The sequence below is a fragment of the Phyllostomus hastatus genome, unplaced genomic scaffold (assembly GCF_019186645.2).
Source record: "Phyllostomus hastatus isolate PE091 unplaced genomic scaffold, TTU_PhHast_1.1 phas_contig_16, whole genome shotgun sequence".
In the NCBI taxonomy this organism is placed as follows: Eukaryota; Metazoa; Chordata; class Mammalia; order Chiroptera; family Phyllostomidae; genus Phyllostomus; species Phyllostomus hastatus.
The window spans coordinates 10,134,175-10,155,296 of NW_025333643.1; the positions used below are offsets into that span (position 1 = coordinate 10,134,175).

Below are 21,122 nucleotides of genomic sequence, written 5' to 3' on the forward strand. Positions count from 1 at the left end.
AGCAATTGCCTGCCAAACCCTGGGCTAGATGACAGGAGTTTCAAAAAGGAAAAAAACCAAGGTCACTAGTGTTTGGGACACCCTGTGTCATTTCCTCCACCCGCGCCCATCCGCATCATAGGAACATGGTGAAAATGTAGGGCCTTCGGTTTCTCCACTGCCCCGAACACCTAGAGACAACCTGTGGTTTGTGGCTGAGGAACCTTTGAATTGCGGTCATGTCTCCGGGGCCGCAGGCTGAGCACCCAGAGCGGGGCAGGGCCACTGAAGGGGGTGCTGAAAGGGCCCACAGGCAGGGGACATCAACCATGGGGTCTCAGGACTGGAACAGACCTTAGAGATAATCCAGACCATCCCTGTGATCGAGGCTTGAGAACCGGTTCCTAAAATCATGGCAAAGTGGGAGTCACCGAAGGGCGACGTGTGTGAAACACAGCCCGCCCCAATTCTACGCCCTCCCTAGGTGTCCCCCTGGCCCAAGCTCAAAACCCGGATTTGAGAGAAACCGATTAGGAGAAAGTAAAAAGAGAATTGTGAACATCTAGAAATAATACATTAAAGATCAATCAAGGACGTACGTAGCATTTTATAAAGAGGCCTTTATCACAGGGGTGTATGAGAAGTTTTCTCGGGGGGGAAATGGCTGTTCTGTGAGGGCGGGCGCCAGCCTGAGGCGGCCCCAGAGAGACGGCTTCCTGTGCACATCATGTCGTCCTGGAGAGCTGCTCGTCTCCTTGCAAGTGACTCCTTACTTTTTGGAGATTTATGTATAGAAACAGTGTCTGAAGGAAGGAAAACCTGCCACCCTAGGGTCAACCTAGGAACAAAAAAAGACTAGTTTTGGGGAGAGGAGCATTTACACAGTGTATTTGACTACTCTTCAAATTTAGGTTATTTTTTGCACATGCATACAGACTACAGAACTCGAGGCGTTAACATAATCACACAGAGCCTTAACTAAAGGAGGCTGGAGCACTGTGTTATGTTCCATCTTCTAAACTTGAACACCAGGGTGATGACAGAATAAAGGTAGACTCAACATTTACCTGAGAAATATAAACTCTTCCGTATAATACACAGTCAAACACATTCTAGGAATGAGGTAATACTGTATGCCTACCATATCTTCCACGGACGTCTTTCATGCTTTGGTTCTCTGAAGCGTTTGACTGAAAGAAAAGACAGACATTCAGTAGCTTTCCACAGTGATAATAAAGCAAAATGCATATAACAAGTTGAGTTTACAACGTCAGGCGAAGGTGCTTGCTCTTTTACTACGTGACAAGGCACAATAACACAAGGGTCCCAGAGGCCCTCTACTGCTGCCGACCAGTACAGACTCTTCCGCACTGGGCACTTAGGAAGAATGACTCCTCCCAGTGTGTGGAAAATTGCATTTTCCTTTCTCTGTGACAAGGCTCTCTGAGGCAGGGACTGGGAACCACAAGATGGGATGTAGCTACTTCTCACTTGAGGATATGCTCTGCCCAACAACTAATCCACCCACGCACCCAGAGGTTCACTGGGTGCTGCTCCCAGCCTGGCACTGAAGAGACTCAGGCAGGAGGGCAGGCACATAACCACATGCGTGGCAAGTGCTAGAGAAGAGGTGAGTCTGAGGCAGAGTGAAGGCTCAAGGGAAGGATGACCAGCCTGCTCTCCTGGAAGAAGGGTGCCAGTCAGGAAAGGCTTCCCTGATGAGGTGAAGGTACTGTGGGCTGATGAGGTGGAAGCTGAGATGGACCAGGGAGGAGAGAGAGCTGCAGTCTGGCAGAGCACACACCATGAGCTCATAGGTACAGGGACACAATGTGGCAGTCTGGCATAAGTTGACTTGACTTTGATACAGCGGGTAACAAGGGAGACAGACTGAGCAGGGGCTACATGAGGGAGGGTCCTGAATGCTAGGGGAAGGAGTCTGGACTGAATCCTGCAGGGGAAAAAAAAGACGAAAGGTGCTAAGCAAAATCAAAGACATGGTGTGAATCGTGTTTTAGAAAAGTGGCTCTGAATTGGGTTCCTGGGGGTGAAGAGGACTGAGGGAGGACGCCGGCTGTGTCTCGGCACCAGGCAGAGGTACTCCCAGTGGCAGAACAGCCAGCACGCTGGGTGCTCATTCAGCAACAGCCCGACCTCGGAGGCAAAGGACTCCCCAGACTGACACCGTCACCTTGGGCCTGCAGACACATCCATTAGAACAGAGGGAAACAAAAAGCTTCTTAGTGTCCTGTCTTCCACTGACGCTCCAGGCAGACTGTTTCCACGAGGATTCTATCTACTAAAACAAGCATGGGAAGTGTGCGTGTGTGATGTTTTCCCACACAAAGTACAGAGGAAGCAGCAGATCGGGAGGCAAGCCCAGGGAGGATGCCATGTTCCCACTGGTGGCAGCAAAGAGTCAACTTTGGCAGAGTCCCGAGCTGCTGAAGTGCGTGCGGGAGCAGGAGCAGGCAGACGGGGAGGGAGACAACGGCCCCCACATTAACAAACCCTGCTTCTCTAGGTGAACATGGGCAGTCTGCATTCTGCAAAGCAAGGCTGTCTGTACACAGAAATGAAGTCAGTCTGGTGTTTAGAGAGACATTTTGATAGAAACCAAAATGCAAGTGGAATTGTAAGATGGTGTCATTCTGTTGACACATCACACATGCAAAACATCAACCACGCTGAAGAATCTGGAACTGAGGCCAAGAGGTTCTGCTCGCACAAACGGCTCTCCAGGCAGTAGGCCTCCTCCCCACGAGCACCCACGTCTCTCTGAGCGGCTGGGGTCTCGGGAAGGAGGGGTGGAGGTTGCGGAGCCAGCACAAAACCGTGTGGAAGGGAAGCCTCCAGTCAGGGCTGGAGCCCCGTCATCCTGTCTGTTGTTCTGCCGCAGAGGAATCTGCCCCCATCAGCACAACACAAAAGACATCAAAACGCGTCCCAAGGAGAAGTTCCCCCTCCCTTAGGAGATACACGCTGAAGTATCCGAATGGCTGCAATTTACTGTCAAATGGTGTAGGAGAAAAACTATATAAGCCATAATGATATATAATACACATATAAATGGCATAATTATAATACATCATATTCTATGTTATATTAATATGACATATACTATATAGAGAGAAGCAAATGTGGTGTTATGGCCAAATCATGTGTCCCCTCCCAAGTCATATGTTGAAGTCCGACCCACCCCAGTACCTCAGAATGTGGCTGTGTTTGGATACAGCACCTCAAAGGAAGTGACTAAGGTAAAATGAGGGCATACGGGTCTCCTCAACAAGAGATGAGGACACTCACAGAGACTGAGGGGGAACCATGCGAGCACCCAGTGAGAAGGCGGCCATCTGCAGGCCAGAGACAGAGGGGAGGCCTTAGAAGGAACCAAACCTGCAGACACCCAAGACCTGGGACTTCCGGCCGCCAGAACTGTGAGCAAGTAAGTTTGTTGTTTGGGTCATCCATCTTGTGGTATTTTGTGATGGTGGCTTTAGCAAACTAGTACATGTGGCAACAGTAATTGGTGAACCTAGATCAAGAATATTGGGGTATTCCTTAAATTGTTAGACTGTTTGGTTAGTCTAACACTTTTTGTAATAAAACGCTGGGAGGAAAACATTCTAGAAGAATGCACTAGGGTGGCCATTCGGGGGCCAGCTGGCAACATCTATCAAAATTGTGCCTGCGCAGGCCCCTTTAACCTGCCAGGTACGTGCTCCACAGGTGTTACTACAACTTGTGCTGAGATGTACAGGGAGTTTCACTGTAATATTGTCATAACAAAAGACCCAGAGAGAAACCATTGCCTGTCAACACACGTCACAGCGCAACACAACACGAGGCGGTCACTAAAAACAAGGTGAATCTGTGTGAGTTAATATGGGAGGAATTCCAAGTTATATTAATTGCAGAGCAACATGCCTACCATGATTCTGTTCATATCCATTTTAAAGGATATATAGTTATGCTCTGGCACCATGCACGCTTTTTTCCCCCTAGAAGGATACAGGAACATCAATAAGGGCTACCTTTGATGAAAGGAATTATCAATTGGGGGGTAGACCTTTTATGTCATTGTGAATGGTTTAAAACATTATTCCACATTCACATTGCTTTTATTTCAAAAATTCAAAAATAAAAGACAAACCTGTGTCAGAGACTTGCACTAATGTAGCAGAGTGGGACATGGGAGAAGCAGAGTGGCCCACAGCTGGGCTCTGGACAAGTGAGGGGAAGGATGGAGCGTGTGTGCCACTCGTGCGCAGGCAGCAGCCCCCGAGACAGAATTCAGGCTGGATTCAGATTCTGCTCAAGAGCAGAAATGGGGCTCCTGCCATCTACCACCCGCTTTCCCTAGAGTATGTCAGAGTCTAAAAGTCTTTTGTTTTTAATTAAAGAAGAAACATTAAAAGAGTTTTTCTATACCTAATGTGGTAGGAGAAAAAAACCCAGAAAAATTCATTTGTCTGTCTCGTCATTTTTATTGAAGGGCCTGCTGCCTGACAGGCCTGTTTGGCTGGAGATGAAACACAGACTCCTCACCGTCCTCACATTCTGTTGGGGGTGGCGGATATGGAGTGTGTCAGACTGTGCCAAGTGACACTAAGGCAGGAGAGAGGGCTGGGAAGTGGGGTTTGGCACTGCGGATGAGGGGCTGTGGATGAGGAGGTCCGGAAGGGGAAGAGAAGGGGTATGTGAGACAGGAGGGCCAGGGCAAGGCCCCGCCTTTGCCTGCCCTGACCTGGGGAGGCAGCAGCATGGCTGTGGCCCACAGCCACACAGGCTCACTGCAGGCTCAGCGCAGCTGCTGTGCTGAGAGTAGCCTGAGGGGGTACCGGTGGAAACAGTGAGACCAGTTAGAGACCACCAAACAAATCCAGGGCCGAACAACAGGGGGCTGGGCTGGGACGGCAGCAGGGGAGGGTGCTGAGCGGCCGGATCCGGTTGTATCTAGAACACTGCACTGACAGGGTTTACTGACAGCGTGGTTGTGGGCGTGAGAGAACAGCCAGGAAAAGCTACTCCAGAGGTGGGAATACGCACTGTCCCCTGCATTTCTTTTGTTTTGGTGGTGGCGGTGGCGCTTGGGTGGCGTCAAACTGGGGAGACACAGACCTCTCTGCAGGTGAGAAACATAACTGCTGTCCGAGCGCCTGCTGACCGGGGCGCCAGGCCACAAATGGAAAGTTCACGGAGCGGCTGGGGCACAGCCCCAGACAGCTGATCTTTTCAGGACAGACGACAGACAGTGCTTCTACAGGATGGAGGGAACTCAGACTGAGCACGAGGCCAAACAAAGCGCAATCCATCCTCTCTGACATTTACTTCTACAACGCGCGTCCCGGAAGCGGGAGGCTGGCGGAGGAAGCAGCAGGAACAGTGCAAGTGCAGGTCACAGGGACACCAGAGGGGAACCCGAGGCTGCCGGGGCAGTGCCTGAAAGGGCCCCTGGGGGGAAAGGAGGCGGGAGAGTGTAGCACACAGCTTGTTTCACTCCTTAATGGCGCAGGGCACCACCGCCTCCAGGAGGAGCAGGCTGCTGAGCAGGCTCTGACTTCGTGCACACACGTCCTGAGGGCAAACAGGGGGTCCAGTCACCCTTCCAAGGGAGCGGTGTGGTCCAAATCCAGGCAGACATGGCTTGGGGTCCTGTCTCTGCTATTACCTAGCTATGTGTTAAAAATGAGGGGCTGGAAGTGTGCAGCTACGACCTGTCAGGCTGGCATCAGGGTTAAACGGGAGCCAACAAGGGAAGGGGCAGGCACAGAACCTGTGCTCAGGCAAGCAAACCACACCCTGCGTCCCTGCCCTGGACCCTGTTTCCCTCTCCTCTCTGTGTCTACTCTACCCAGTCCAGGGCTGAGATACCCCATCCCAGGCTCTGGTCTCTAAGAAGTTTGTGACCTTGGGTCTGCCAGTGGCAACCTGATTCTCTACCCCTTCCTGTCATACCTGCAGGCAGGTGGGGGGAGCGGGGCTGGAATGCTAATATAAGGGGTGCAGAACAAGGTTCAGAATGGGATGTAGGCTGAGAAGCCCCCATGCCCCCCACAAGCCTAGCTGGGGGGGGGGGCTGGAAAAAGCAGCAGCACAACTATTGAAAATTATTTTGCATATCAATAATAGCAGGCTGGCTTCACCTTAATGCTGAATAGTCTGCCTAGGCCAGGGAGATGGGCAGGACTTTGACCTGTGATGTAACTGGGAGGCAGTTCCCCCAGTTACAGAGCCTGCACCAGAGCTCACAGACTGGTTTACTACAGGCCACGGGGCCACACCTGCCTGGACTAACCACAGCAACCTAGAAAGGCTGAAAACGCGGGAGTGCTGGCAGGTGTAGCCGATTGTGGGAGGAGTCGGAGAGGGGGCTAGGGAGGAGATTCCTGGCTGGGATTTAAACAAAAAGGCAGGCCGTCATGTGTGGCAGGACCTTGTGGGGCCATGTGGGTAAAGGGGGTGCAAGGACTCTCACTGGCTGGCCAGGAGGAGGTGCCACCCGGTTCTGGATTAAGAACTGGAGATCTTGGCAACACAGCTGATGGTGCTGGGAACCCAGGGAGGCCTGCCTGGCCGAGCACAGATTCCTGGGAGGAACTGGGGGAAGTGAGAGGCGAACTTCTGTTTTTTCTTCTTCTGGAAGGTGGTACTTCTGACTGGCGTGCTCTGAGACTGGCCTGACTGGGCAAAGTCAGGGGTGAGGGGCAGGACTGTGTGTGTTTGTGGGCGTTCAAAGGGAGTGGGACTTAATGGCAAATTTCTGCCATTACTCTAAAGCTGTACAACTTTTAATTAAATAATTCCTTTCCTTTTTACCAAACTCTGGCATTGAGAGCCACCGTTTTTATTGGCAGTGAGGAAAGAAAGAGCCAGAACAAAAGACCCACAGGGGGTTTCTGTTTCACTAGGAAGGTCCTAAGATCCCAGCCCTGCTCTCCTCTTGCTACCACCACCCATCATCCCCTCCCCCACCACCTGGGCTCTGAGTGAATATATGAATATATGAAGTGTATAAAATTCAGAGAGCACATTCTTTTGTTTAGTGTTGCATGGTATATATATCTTTTTCAATCCCTTACCCTTTAACTTTACACTTAAGGTAGTTCTACTGTAAGCAGCATATGGGTGAGCTTTTACCCTCAAAATCTGATTGGCAATTGTAGTGGGTTGAATGGTGATTCCCCAAAAGATATGAATCCTCACCTACAACACCTGTGAATGTTACCTTATTTGGAAAAGTCTTTGCAGACATAACTAAGATGAGACCTTGAGAAAAGATCATCCTGGATTAGCCAGGTGAGCCCCAAACCTAAATACAAACATCCTACGAGATAGAGGAGAGAAGACATGGGGGAGAGGAGGGGTCCTTGTGACGACAGAACACTGGACCGGTGCAGCCACAAGCCAGGGAACTCCTGAAGGGCACAGACTGGGGGAGACAAAACTGCCGCCTGCACTGCGGGAGGGAGTGTGGCCCTGCCCACACCTTCATTTTGGCTCCTGGGCTTCCAGAACTGACAGTCAGTCAGTTTCTGTTGTATTAAGGCAAGATATGATTCTCTGTTATGACATCCCTAGTAAACTAATATGGCATATTTTTCTCTTTCTTAACAAAAATTAAAGGAGTATAAAAACATACTAGGTAAGAAGTCTCCCTTTCATCTGAAATCCCAGTCCCTGTTTCCCTTCTGAGGACCAGCCACTGTGACCGTGATCTCGTGCGTCCTTCTGGACACAGGGGAGGCGAGCACAGGGATGGAGGGGTGCTCCCTGAAAGAGAGCTGGATGGTCACGTGGTTCACACAGTCGGACCCTTGCTGCTCTCACTGAAACTGCCCCCGGAGTTTAACCTGCGACACACGAGGCTCTCTCTCTTTTACCAGAGGCTACACGATATCCCCCAGCATGGCTGTGCCACCTGAGTCACTCTACAAGCACTGCTGCAGTGACTGTCCTTGCTGTGTGCCACCTCCGCCTGTGTGTGTACAGTCCTAGTGGTGGGCTTGCTGCATCAGGTGTGACAGCTGCTTCTGTCACACTGCTCTCCTCAGAAGCTGCAGCATTTCCCCACATCCTGCCAGCACGCAGTGTTGGTGAACCTTCTTGCCTGGACAACCTGACCCTTGAGAAGGCTGTCTCAGCATGGCTGCAGCGAGCACTAACCAGGTCACTCAGGTGCCAGGGCACCTGCAGGGCTGTGCCACCCACCAGCTCATGTGGGGTTGGCAAGAATCCCACCTGCCCTCCTCTTTGGCATACACCCTTGGCCCCTCCTGCTCTGGCCCTCAGCTCACACCCTTCCCTGGGGGTACCCGGGCACAGTGCTCACTTCTCTAGAAGTTTCATGCTGTTGGTGCCATACAGTGGGAGGCAATTGCGGATTATCTAATTCTATCCGTTTGTTTCCCACCAGCAGCTGTACCAATAACTAACTGCTCAAGTGACGCTGTCGCTTGGTTTTGCACACGCCTCTCTGGGTCAGCGTCTAGAGGCAGGGGCCAGGCACCTACTTCACAGTCCTCAGAGCCTCGCCTGGCTGGTGCTCCCCACGAACTGAATGCACAGTGGGGGAGAGCTGGGATTTTACTTGGATTTTTTCCTTTTACATCACAAGGAAGAAGACATAAAAAAAGTGGTGTTCAGAGTCAAATTATAGGAACTGGAAGGGAAATAATTTCCACGTAGTACCTGCAGTCTTGTTTATAAACCGAGTCAAAAAACCACAACTCTTTTGCGATTAAACCACACAATAGAGGAGAGCAGTCTGGCAGTGGGCATAGCCTGAGAGAAGCAAAGTTATGAGGAATGAAAGAGGTTGAAGAAGCTCCTAACTATCAGGGGAAGAGAAAGAAAGGCTTGCAGCTGAATAAAGACAGGGTAAAGTGGGATTCTGCAGACTTAGGTACCAGGTGGTGCCAGTCTCTTGAGCCCCTCCTTTTCTGACAGCATTTCCCAAACCAGCACAATTCGATCCGGTGGGAAAATCACCCCCTGCTGAGGATAAAGTACAGGAAGAGGCTGTGAACCCAGCAGGGCTCTTGGCAGAGAGCTCCCTTTGTCATGAAAATCCACCAAGGCAATTAAATTACAATCAAAATGTGTGGAATATTTGTATTCTTATGTCTAAAGTGTAATCTTAAAGCGGGAAGCGGATTACAGACACACAGTAGGCACTTTAGTGTCTCAACACTTCAAAGAGTGATAGAACAGCCTTCCCCTGTGTGGCTCAGTTGGTTGCAGCGTTGGCCCACACACCAAAAGGTTGTGATTTCGATTCCAGGTCACGGCACATACCTAGGAAGTGGGTTTGGTCCCCAGGTGGGGTGCATATGGGAGCAACCAATCCATGTTTCTTTCTCACATCGATGTTTCTCCCCCGCCCAGGATCAATACACATATTTTTAAAAATTAAACAAAAAATGTGACACAACAGATATGGCACCACCTTGGACGGCCGTGCCTCACGAGCTATGGGAAATCATAGTCACAAGCTCCTTCCTGGGACCACGAAACCACGGGCCTCTGTGTGAGGTCATGAGCCTCAGGAACAGGAGCAGCTTTCTCGCCTCTCAGGGTCAGGTTGCTTGAGACCATGAGCTCGGGCCAGAAGTCTGTATGCTTTCTTATTTGTCCCTGGAGAAAATACTCTCCTGCCAATAACTGGGAGCCAGGAAAAAAACAAAACAAAACAAAACAGTCTTGGAGCCTTGTGCCCAGTGATACGCTGCTGACCTGGACCACACCCCTCCTGGCCTGACTTCTCAAGCTGTATCACAGGCCAGTGCCTCATGCAACACAGGCTTCCCATTAGGGTGACAAAACTCAGTGGGCCCACAGCAAGCGGTCCCTGCCCCAGCTCAATAGCAAACCTGGCTGCAAAGCAGCCGCCAGTGGTGCCAGCTGGGCATCGGCTCATAAACCAGGCAGTTTGGACTCTGGGTCAGGGCCAGAAGGGTCCTTGAGGATCCACCCCACTTAGTGGGAAGGGTGGCAAATTGGTGGGGGAAGAAGTGACTTGTTCAGGATCACCAGTGGAGCTATGACAAAGTCGAGTCACCTGAGACAGGCCTCTTTCTAGTAGGCACAGGCTTGACCAGTGACCTTAAACCACGCCTTGCTGGTTTTGTGAGCCCAGGACCTCAATCCCAAAGGGCAGAAACTATCCTGGGGGTTGAGCAAATCCACCCTGACTGCCGGAAGCAGCAAGAAAGGGAAAACCCAGAAATGTTTCTGCACTTTCCCTAAGTATAAATAAATGATCATCCCTACAGCCAAGCCCCATCTCCAACCTCCTTAGAAGCCCCAGAGGTACCCAGTTTTTTTAAGGCAGAGGAAAAGTCCCAGAAGACACTGAGGCAGCCTGCTGGTTGCCTCCCCTGCACCCACCCTCCAAACTCTTCCTTACTGAGGGAATTCTCTCAGGTAGCCTGCAGACTGCAGTTCCAGTGCCTGGCCCCACCAGCTGGGTGTGGCCATCTAAGTTCTGGTCTATGAGAGTTTTAACCTCAGGCTGGGCCACTTTTCAAGGAGACATTAAGAGCCAGGTGATTCTAATGGTGAGGAACTAATGACAGCCAAGTTGGAGGTCATCTGAAATCGAGTCTCCACTTTATCAACAATTTTATTATTTAAGTAAGTCACTTCACTCTTTGTTCTAAGTATCCTCAGCTGTCTACTTCATTGGGTCAATGTGGGGAGAAAGACAGGGGCAGTTGTGGCCGCCATCACCGCCACCACTGGCACTTATTACAGGGGCTTTACACCACCACTCTTAATCTTTTCAAGACAGCCCTGAAATATGTCACCCTCTCTTTCTAGATAAGGTCAGAGGCTCTGCAGGAGGCCGAAAAGGGCACAATCCAGACTAGCATCTATGTCTGTCCGATCCCAAAGCCCGCCTGCCTCTCTGCCTCCTTGAGAAGCCTGCTACAGCAATGGTCGTGCGTGGGGGCGTTCCACGAGGGCGGGAAGGGCCGTCTCCTCCGCCTCAACAGGCCCTCACAACTCATCTTCTCCCAAAGCCCCGTGCGCTGGGGCTGGAAAGCACTGGGCACGACAGGCTTTTCTTAAATGCCCACCCCACCTCCCCTTCCTCTGAAACACAACCCACACTTTTTCTCTCTTAAACATGTTTTAAAAAAAAGAAACTGCATATATTGGTGTGACACTGGTTAATAAAATTATATGAATTTCAGGGGTACAATTCAATAATGTAATACATCATCTGTATATTGTATTGTGTGTTCAGCACGGTTCACACTTTTTAAGTCGGCAGGTGCCCTGGCCTGGCCTCTCCCGTTTTAGTGCTGCCCCCACATCGTCCCTTTGGCTTTGGACACCCCATGTTTCTTTCTCTTGCGTAACTCATAGGCATCCTTCCAGTTTTAGTCCAGACAACTCTAAGACTCACCTTTGCAGCTGAGCTAAGCATCCCTCCCTGCCCTGGGCTCCCTGAAGTCTCCTGTGTTATCTCGGGATTACTACTTCAAATGCAATACTTAGGATCTGTCTCTCCCACCAGGTGATTAGACACCAGAGGCAGACAGAAGAGAAGCAGACACTTACTTAGTAACTTGAACAAATACAGCAGAACACGCTGGAAGAACACACAAATCAAGAGAGGCAACAGCTTAGTGCTTCCAGTGTGAGCTCTAGGTTCAAAACCTCACTTTAGCACTTAACTGTGGGACCATGGAAAGTTGCTTAACCTCTCTGAGCTGTGCCTTGCCCCCCTATAAAATGGAAGAAATTATAGGATCCACATCATAGGAGCATTAGTAAAACAATATATTCAGAGTGCTTAAAACCGTGCTTTGTACTAGCAAGGACTGTATACATTTTATAAGCAGCAGCAATGGTACTGTTGCTAGAGGAAGAGAAAACCCTCAGGCACATGGCCCAGCTGTGGGCAGCAACAGAGCACTCATCTGATCATCATTTTTGAGTCCAGGACTTCCCTAAGGTCCTTCTTTTTCCTTTTCAATTATAAACCATTAAACATTTGGAAACAAGAGAGAGAGGAGTTATCTAAAATGTCACCATTGAATACAAACAAGACCAAGGCACTGTAGCTCTGGCTTTACATCTCCTCCCGGCCTGCACTTACAGGTGGGGCCAGAACAAAGGTGTGTCCACCTGTGTGCTCTGCTCCCTAGTCTGTCAGCCTCCATCTGTACTGAGGTCAGAACTCAGCTAAGGCAGTCCCTCCATGTGATACCACATGGAGCTCTCCTTAACCATGTAACCACTGGTGGAAGACCGGGAGGTGCTGAAGGAGACTTGGCTCCTTTGCTGCACTCTCCTTGTGCTGCTCCTCCTTCCTTCCGCTGCAGGCTTCCCGGGCCTTTGTGCCGGCCCTCCCTTGGACCTGTCCACTCAGGACGTTGTGCTGCAGGCCTGGATCTCTCCCAAACCCGAACAACCTTCCAAACCTACCTGCCTGCATCCTGCTCCCTTCCACTGTTACACGGGTAAGTATTTAACCAACTGTCATTCAGAATAGTGACCCATGGTGGCTTCACACACTCAAAATCAAGACATTTTAATGGTGGAATTTCAGCACCAGAAAAGGCTGAAGGAAAAGCTATCTTTGAAGAGGGACCTTTTTAACAAACCCTCAAAAATCACACCTGTGGGTGACCTCCATCACCCTATCGATCACATAACTCACATCTACCCTAGGCAGAAAGAAGGCTGAGTCAGTTAGGTCCAGTGAGAATCCAGGCTGTATTTGCTCAATACAATCAATAAGCATTTTATTTGAGCAGAAATAACTATAAATGTGACGGGGAAGTGCAGAACTGCAGGCGTCAGCCAAAGTAAAGCTGCACAGACTGTGAATTTCACAAACCTTGAGCCCTACCTCCTAGCCTTTGCCTGTGGCAGGGAAGCCATAGGAACAAGTTTCAAAAGTCACCTGCAATGACTATTCCACAAAACGTCCTTTTCAGAGTTATACCATGTTTTACTGAATATGTAACAAGATTATTGTTCCTTTGTCCATCTGTCTGTCTCTCCATCCATCCCCCACACTGTTGTTGGTAGAGATATTAAAATACAAATAAGTCCTGGCTGGTGTGGCTCAGTGGACTGAGTATCAGCCTGTGAATCAAAGGGTTGCCGGTTCAATTCCCAGTCAGAGCACATGCCTGGGTTGCAGGCCAAGTTGCCAGTAGGGGGCACATGAGAAGTAACCACACATTGATGTTTATCTTCCTCTCTTCTTTCTCCTTTCCTTCCCCTCCCTCTAAAAATAAATTTTAAAAATCTGAAAAGAAAAAACAAATAAAATTGTCACCCTTTACTCCACTTGAAACTCTAATACGTAAATTTGCTAACTCACACTTTATACTTGAGATCTGTGCATTTTAGTTTATGTAAGTGGTACCTCCATAAAAATTTTTAAAACAACAAAGTAAACACAAACCCCTCCCATGCCTTTCCACAGCAGTTAGAATACAATGCAGACTCCTTCTCATGGCCAAGGTACCACATGACAGGTCTGTGCCCGCTTCTCTGACCTCACCCCCTGTGGCTCCTGCTGCACTTTCTGTCTGGAACACCCTGCTCCCAGCTCTCCAGGTGGCAGCGCCTCCTTTTCATTCTTGTCGTAGCCCCCAGGTCACTTCCTTGGAGGCCTCCAGGGCCCATCTCACCCAAGATGTGCACAGCCTGCCTTTCCCTGTTTTCTTAACAGCTCTAGCCCCTCTCTCATTCCAGAAATTCTTATGTGTTTTCTTGACTACTGTCTTTTTTTCCCACTAGAAAGCTTGGTAAGACAAAGTGTTGACAACCGCCCTGCCTGGTTTCAGAAGCTCTAACCCCCCATGGCTAAGGCTGAGTAAAGAGACCTTGGGACCATAATCCACTAAAGGAGACAAAGCTTATCCTCCTGGCAGGGGTGCTGCCCTGCCCCTTTTACTTCACCCTGCTTGGCCCTGGGCAGATGACTGGTTAGCCAATGACGGATAAGATTTCTCAAGAGAGAGAGGACCTAAGACAGGCATGGTCATGAAGGGGCCCTCAGGAAAGGACTTGGGGGAGGCTACAGAAAAAGGGGGTTATGGACCCTCACCTCTCGGCTTTGACATCGCCTGAGTCCTCTTCTTGTCTGCAAGAAGTCTCCTTATCTCTTGGCTGCCTTACTTCCCCTGTCTGACTGAAGCCTGAAACAATGCCAGAGGGTGGTGCAGCTTTGCGGGGTGGTGGGAGGGCAGATTCCCCAGTGAATCAGGCCTAAGAAAGAATGCATAAAATCCTGTGAAACCTGCTTTGCTAAGAATGCCCTCAATTTTCTGATAAGGGTCCAAGCATGAAATGAGTTTTCCCAAAGTTTCATAGCACTTTAGCTTACTAACCCTGACTCAGAATAAGCCCTCATAATTCTTTGAATGTTATCTATTGTTTGATAATTACTGCCTGCCAATGACTGATGAGCTTTAACCTGTATTCCTGCACAAACTGAACCCAATAAAAGCCCATTGAAGAATAGGCTCAGGGCCCCACTCTCAGGTAAGAGAGTACCTGGCTCTTAATAGGTCGCTAAACAATATTTGTTGACCAATGGAATTCATTCAGTCTGTCACTTAAAATGTATTTATCGAGTACTGCCCAGATATTTATTTTTAATTCAATAAATTCCATGGATTTGCATAACGGATTCTCCGAGGAGCTCAGTTTGCAAGCCATTATTCCTGCAACAGGACTAAAATCGCTTAGCTTTCTCTGGTTTTGGACCAGAGGACCAAATCTGCCAGAGGACAACTTCCCAAAACCCTTCTTCCTCTTAACTAACCACAAGGCAGGGTGAATTGGCCCATCCACGTCTCCCCACCTTACCACATCTGGCCAGAGATACAAGAACCAGACAATCTGGGTTTGTAGTCAAAATGCTCAAGAACATTTTTTGGTAAAGACTTGGCTATTTTTGGGCCAGATGGAGCCAAGGTTTTAAGTTAGCCAACTTTAATCCTCCTGTGTGGATGTTCTGCCAAAGGTTGAGAGAGAAACAAGAAAGAAAAGCTAAATTGTCTAGCAAATAAATATGCTTAGTTCTCTGAACACGGGACCTCCTCAGAACCACAGCCTTCCCGGGGAGCAGGTCTCAGATCCACCTGCCACTGATGGTGTCAGGGTGGGTGAGGAAGCACTGTCACTGTGACTGCTCCATGGGGATGTCTGACGGGAAGACATACAAATAGCTGACAAACACACAAGACATGCAACCCCAATAATGTCCACTAAAATGCAAATTAGTCATTATTCTTACTCAGATGAGCAAACGTTTGGTGAGGATATTAGGAAACGGGCACCCTTCAAATGCTGGTGGAAAGTAAACAGTACAATCCTGGGGAAACTGGCAAAGTGATTTTGTGACCCTAGTCACTAGAGCTACCAGGTAAAGGGGGGCATTAAACTGGTGTTGGGGTGGTCATGGTGAACAAAGCCTTCTGGGACCCAGGGTCGTGGGAGGAAGAGATCTTATAGATGCTGCTGGGTGGAAGGTGGGACAAATGAGGCCTCCAGGATGCAGAGTTCCGCTTAAGAACCAGAAGGAGCTAGAGATCTGTAAGAATTCCTAATGAGGGCTTGATTGGTGGGGTGAATCCTTCCTGAACTCTGATGGAGGCCCCAGGTATGAAGGGCTGTCCTGGGAGGACCCTACCCTGCCAGCCAGTGTCCCTGAGCAACTGGGGACACTCTAGGTCCATGGAACTCAGAGATATGCTGCATCTGCTCCTGCGCTGTATCACCACTGCACTGCTAATCCATATTCCCTGGCCAAGAAAATTTAGTAATTTAATATAATCTCAGAGTGGGCAAAGATGTGTGTGTGCAGTTCTTTTTTTTTTTCTTATTAATGTACAGATGACTTGAAAAGTTGCAGCAGATATTTTGGCAATATTATGATTTTAAATGTTGGCCCCAAAACTCTACCTCCTAGGATTTCCTTCTACCTTTACACATACAAATGCCCAGAGTCTGTGTAAAAGAATGCATTGTTGCACTGTATATAACAGTGGAAGATTTCAAAATCACCTAACTGTCTATCAGTGGGAAAAGCGTTAAATATAAATTATTACATAATGGTATTCAACTGTTAAAAACTGAAGTAGAGCTGGTACATCTGCCACAGATGAATTTTATGACATGAAATTATTCTGTTGGGAACCGCCCTGCCTGGTTTCAGAGGCTATAACCCTCCCACGGCTAAGGCTGAGTGAGCGACCTTGGGACCATAAGCCACTAAGGAGACAAAGCTTATCCTCCCTGGCAGGGGCGCTGCCTCTGCTCCTTTTACTTCACCCTGCCTGGCTTCCAATGCTTGATTGGTTAGCCAATGACAGGTAAGATTCCTCAAGGGAAGGAAGACCTAAGACAGGCACGATCATGGGCAGGCCCCTGGAGAAGGACTTGGGAGCTACAGAAAAAAAGGGTGATGGACCCTTGCTCCTCAGCTTTGACATAGCCTGAGTCCTCATTCTGTCTGCAAGAAATCTCCTAATCTCTTGGCTGCCTTACTTCCCCTGCCTGACTTAAGCCTGAAACAATGCTGGAGGTGGGTGCCGCCCTGTGCTGGAAAGGCCAGGTTCCCTCCGGATGATCAGGCCTAAGAAAGAATACATAAATCCTATGAAACCTACTCTGCTAATACCCTCAATTTAAATGATAAGGGTCCAAGCAGGAAGTAAGTTTGTTCCCTAAACTATCTGACCCTGACTCAGAATAAGCCCTCAGAGTTCTCTGAATGTTATCTATTGTTTAATCATTTCTGCCTGACAATGACTGATGAGCTTTACATATACACCCTGTATTCATGTGCAAACTGAATTCAATAAAAGACTGTTAAGGCAAGGGTCAGGGCACTCTCCTCTTGAGAGAGTGGCCGAGGAGCTCCAAGGCTTGCTCTCCCCTTGAGAGAGAATCCCTTTTCCTTCACAGGACTTAGTAGTCCGCGCAAATTTGTCTCGTATCTTATCCATAATGCCGCCAGCACTGCAGTCTGGTATCCATGTCATATAACTCAATCAAGTTATTTAAAAAGTGAGGTAGGACTTCCGCCCAAGACGGAGGTGTAGGTAGATATACTTTGCCTCCTCACAAAACCATAAGAAGGATAGCAACAAATTTAAAAACAAAACAATAACCAGAACTGCAAGAGAATCAAACTGTATGGAAGTCGGACAACCAAGGAGTTAAAAAAGAAATATTCATCCAGACTGGTAGGAGGGGTTGAGACAGGCAGCTGGGGTGGAGAGGACTTGTTGCAAGGTGGTGGCTGGAAAACTGAGGCTGCTGAGGTGGTGGCTGGAAGACCAGGTGAGGCGGCAGGTGGCAGAGCAGGTGGTCCCACATCTGTGTGCAGATAAACTAGGAGGAACAACTAGGGAGCAAGACAGACTGCCCAACCCAGGATTCCAGCACCGGGAAATAAAAGCCTCAAAACCTTTGACTGAAAAAAACCTGTGGAGGTTGTGGTGGTGGGAGAAACTCCCAGCCTCACAGGAGAGTTCATTGGAGAGATCCACAGGGTCCTAGAATGCACACAAACCCACCCACCTACCCAGGAATCAGCACCAGAAGGGCCCAATTTGGTTGTGGGTAGCAGAGGAAGTGAATGAAAGCCGGCCAAGAGCTGAGCAAGTGGCATTGCTCCCTCTTGGACCCCTCCCCCTTACAGCACCACAACACACCCATGTGGGTTACCCCACCCTGGTGGCTATTTAAGGCTCCACCCATTACTATGTAAACAGGTATGCCAAGACAGAAAAACATGGCCCAAATGAAAGAACAGATCAAAGTTCCAGAATATTGCAACTAAGTGATGGAGAGGAAGCCAACCTATTAGATGCACAGTTCAGAACACTGGTAATCAGGATGCTCACAGAAATGATTTGAGTATGGTCGCAAAATTGAAGAAAAAGTGAAGGCTATGAAAAGTGAAATAAAGGAAAATGTACAGGGAACCAAGAGTGAAGGGAAGGAAACCAGAACTCAGATCAATGATTTGGAACAAAAGGAAGAAATAAACATTCAACCAGAACAGAATGAAGAAACAAGAAGTCAAAAGAATGAGGAGAGGCTCAGGAACCTCCAGGGCAACTTTAAACGTTCCAACAACCAAATCATAGGAGTGCCAGAAGGAGAAGACGAAGAGCAAGAAATGGAAAACTTATTTGAAAACATAATGAAGGAGGACTTCCCCAATCTGGCAAAGGAAATAGACTTCCAGAAAGTCCAGGAAGCTCAGAGTCCCAAAGAAGTTGGACCCAAGTAAGCACACACCAAGGCATATCATAATTCCATCACCCAAGATTAAAAAGGAGAGAATCTTAAAAGCAGCAAGAGAAAAGGAGACAGTTACCTACAAAGGTGTTCCCATAAAACTATTAGCTGATTTCTCAAAAGAAACCTTGCAGGCAAAAAGGGCCTGGAAAGAAATACTCAAAGTCATGAAAGGCAAAGACATACATCCAAGATTACTCTATCCAGCAAAGCTATCACTTAGAATGGAAGGGCAGATAAAGTGCTTCCCAGATAAGGTCAAGTTAAAGGAGCCCTTATTATATGAAATGTTATAGGGACTTTTCTAAGAAATAGAAGATAAAAAATTCAAACAGTAAATGACAACAAACTCATAACTATCAACAAATGAACCTAAAAAAACAAAAACAGAAACTAAGTAAACAGCTAGAATAGGAATAGAATCACAGAAATGGAGATCACATGGAGGGTTATCAGGGGGAGGCAGAGGGAGGAGAAAGGGGGGAAAGGTACAGGGAATAAGAAGCATAAATGGTAGGTACAAAATAGACAGGAGGAGGTTAAGAATAGTATGGGAAATGGAGAAGCCAAAGAACTTATATGTATGACCCATGGACATGAACTAATGTGGGGAAATGGGTGCAGAGAAGGGAATGGGGGGGGGGGGAATGGGGCAACTGTAATAGCATAATCAATAAAATATATAAATTTTTTTAAAAAGTGAGGTAAATCTATTTATATTGATATGGAAAAATGCCCATGTTAAATGGGAAAAAAAAACAAGTCACCCAAACAGTAATGTGTCATGTGAACCTGCTTTTAAAAATGATATATGCATACAGAAATTTGTAGGAAAGTAACAAACTACTACCTGTGATTACCTCTTTAGAGAATGGACTTCAAGGGAGCTTTCACTTATAGGGAGTATTTCCATGTATTAGTTGTTTACAAAGAGCACGTATTTGTAGTAACAAAAAAGGTCTAAGAAAGATTTGAGAAGAAAAGCTTCTGAAGCTAAAAACAATAATTAAAAAATAACAAAATTACAAGCTGTCACAGCAGGTGATTAAAACAGAACTTCCTTCTGGGAGGAAAGATTCCAGTGGGCAGAACTCATTAGAGGTGGCACTGGAGCTCAATCGGCCCACCCCGACAGGGGCTGGGGCCTTGCAGTGCTCCTGACCATCTCTGGTGGGTGAACTGTCCTGCCATGCTGTCAGCCGGGCCAGGGACTCCCCTCACACACACTTCATGCTCAAAGGCACAGTTAGAATAAAATGCTTATTGTATATGTTTGTATTTTGTAGAATTCCCCAGTTTCCCTACCTTTAAAAAAATCAACCAAGCACTAATCAATCCTGGCTGTGCTGAATTAGAGGCCTTTGATTGTAAGAAGGCCTGCCCTTCACTGCAGCTCCACGGCTAGTCAGACAGAAAAAGGCACAGCCCCAGAGTCTGCATTTCTCAGGGATGCCATTTGCAGCCCCTGGCCCACCCCACCACGGAAGATGATCCTCAGCTCAGGTGGTGCAAACACTTGTCTGGCACACTGCCTCCTACAGTCAGAGGAGGCACCCTGTAGCCCCAGTGCAGTGATGAGGTGCATTTTCATCCTTGTAACCCAAGGCTCTGAACGGATTCCATCTGCTTAGGGGGATCCACACTCAACAGAGAACAGAACATATAATGGGTATAGGGAGAGCTCTTGTTTTCATACCTTGAACCTGGACAGAAAGGGTGAAAATCCAGCTATATCACATCCTATTACCAAGAGTTTAACACAAGCCAAAGGAATGAATGCAAAACTACCAACTCACTTAACTGGGTCACTCAACTCCAAGGATTTCACTAGGAGAAAACTCCAATGTACTGTGTTTCCTTCATAAAGATGTTCACATTTGCCCTGTGACTTTCTGCAGGTCATATAGTTCAAGTACCATTCACTGGCAATGGTAAAGGGGCCATCAGCCACCCACCTTCCTCATCCAGCAACCCTCGTGAACGTTTTGGCAATCAGTGTGAGCGAAACTGGCTAAGGACAGGTTCACACCCAACAGGGTCCCCAACCTAAACCCTCTTTACCTCCTCTACTACCTAGATAGAATGTTCATGACCTATTTAACTGAGTTCCTAGGATTTCTAAGAAAGCCTAATCAGATAAGGCATCATCATCACCAGAAATACTGAGGGCTCCAGGCCCCCAAATCCACTCAGTCAACCCAATTATCAGATGAAGAAAGTGATGATTAGTGCAGTCGAGGAACCTTCCAAAGTCCCACAGGCAGCAAGTGGTAGTCAGGACCAGAACCCAGGCCACTGCTGACCCTCACTCCCCATTGAAAACAAGGTCCAGCATCGGGATCGACTGAACTTGGCCTCTTGGTACAAAATGTCAAGCTTTTGAAATGTAAACTTTCCCAACCAACTATGTGCAATCCAGACAGCATTATCAAAAGTCAAGAATAGCCTCCAAAAGAGAATTAGCTCAGAAAACTTAAATATACATAGATGAAAAAAATGATTCAAGAACTTTATTCTACACTGAAGATAGCTAGTAGTGTTTAATTCTACAATACATGCATCATCCAAAATTTCAAGGCTTGTGGTATCAAGCCAATTCAAGTCTCAATGCAGGTTAAAAGTGAGAATGTTTGGCCACTGAAGTTCATCAGGACAGGGAATAGGCCACGCTGCCTAAGGATGACACGTCTCCTCTGGCAAGCCCTGCCTGTGGCTGCTCCTGGCACCACTCAGCCTCCTGCAGGACAGTTCAGGCTCTCTTGGGCAACCCTGCACCTGCCCCAGGCCAGGCCAAGCAGCTGGCGTGAGGAAAGCCCCCGTTTCCCAAGAGACTGCAATATCCCTCCACTACCACC

General features: G+C 48.2%; 1 protein-coding gene across 2 annotated transcripts in view; it reads right to left on the reverse strand.

Moving 5' to 3' along the window:
* STIMATE (STIM activating enhancer) overlaps nucleotides 1–21,122 on the reverse strand; it is a 56,121-nt gene that overhangs the window by 17,279 nt on the left and 17,720 nt on the right. Inside the window, exons 2-3 of one of the 2 annotated variants that reach the window (XM_045832226.1) lie at nucleotides 14,057–14,217; nucleotides 1,121–1,169 (exon numbers count right to left, since the gene is read on the reverse strand). In XM_045832226.1, coding sequence (XP_045688182.1) covers nucleotides 1,121–1,169; nucleotides 14,057–14,072 — 65 coding nt within the window. In that variant the 5' untranslated portion in view covers nucleotides 14,073–14,217. The remainder of the gene's footprint in view (nucleotides 1–1,120; nucleotides 1,170–14,056; nucleotides 14,218–21,122) is intronic. The other variant, XM_045832225.1, reaches the window with a different exon arrangement.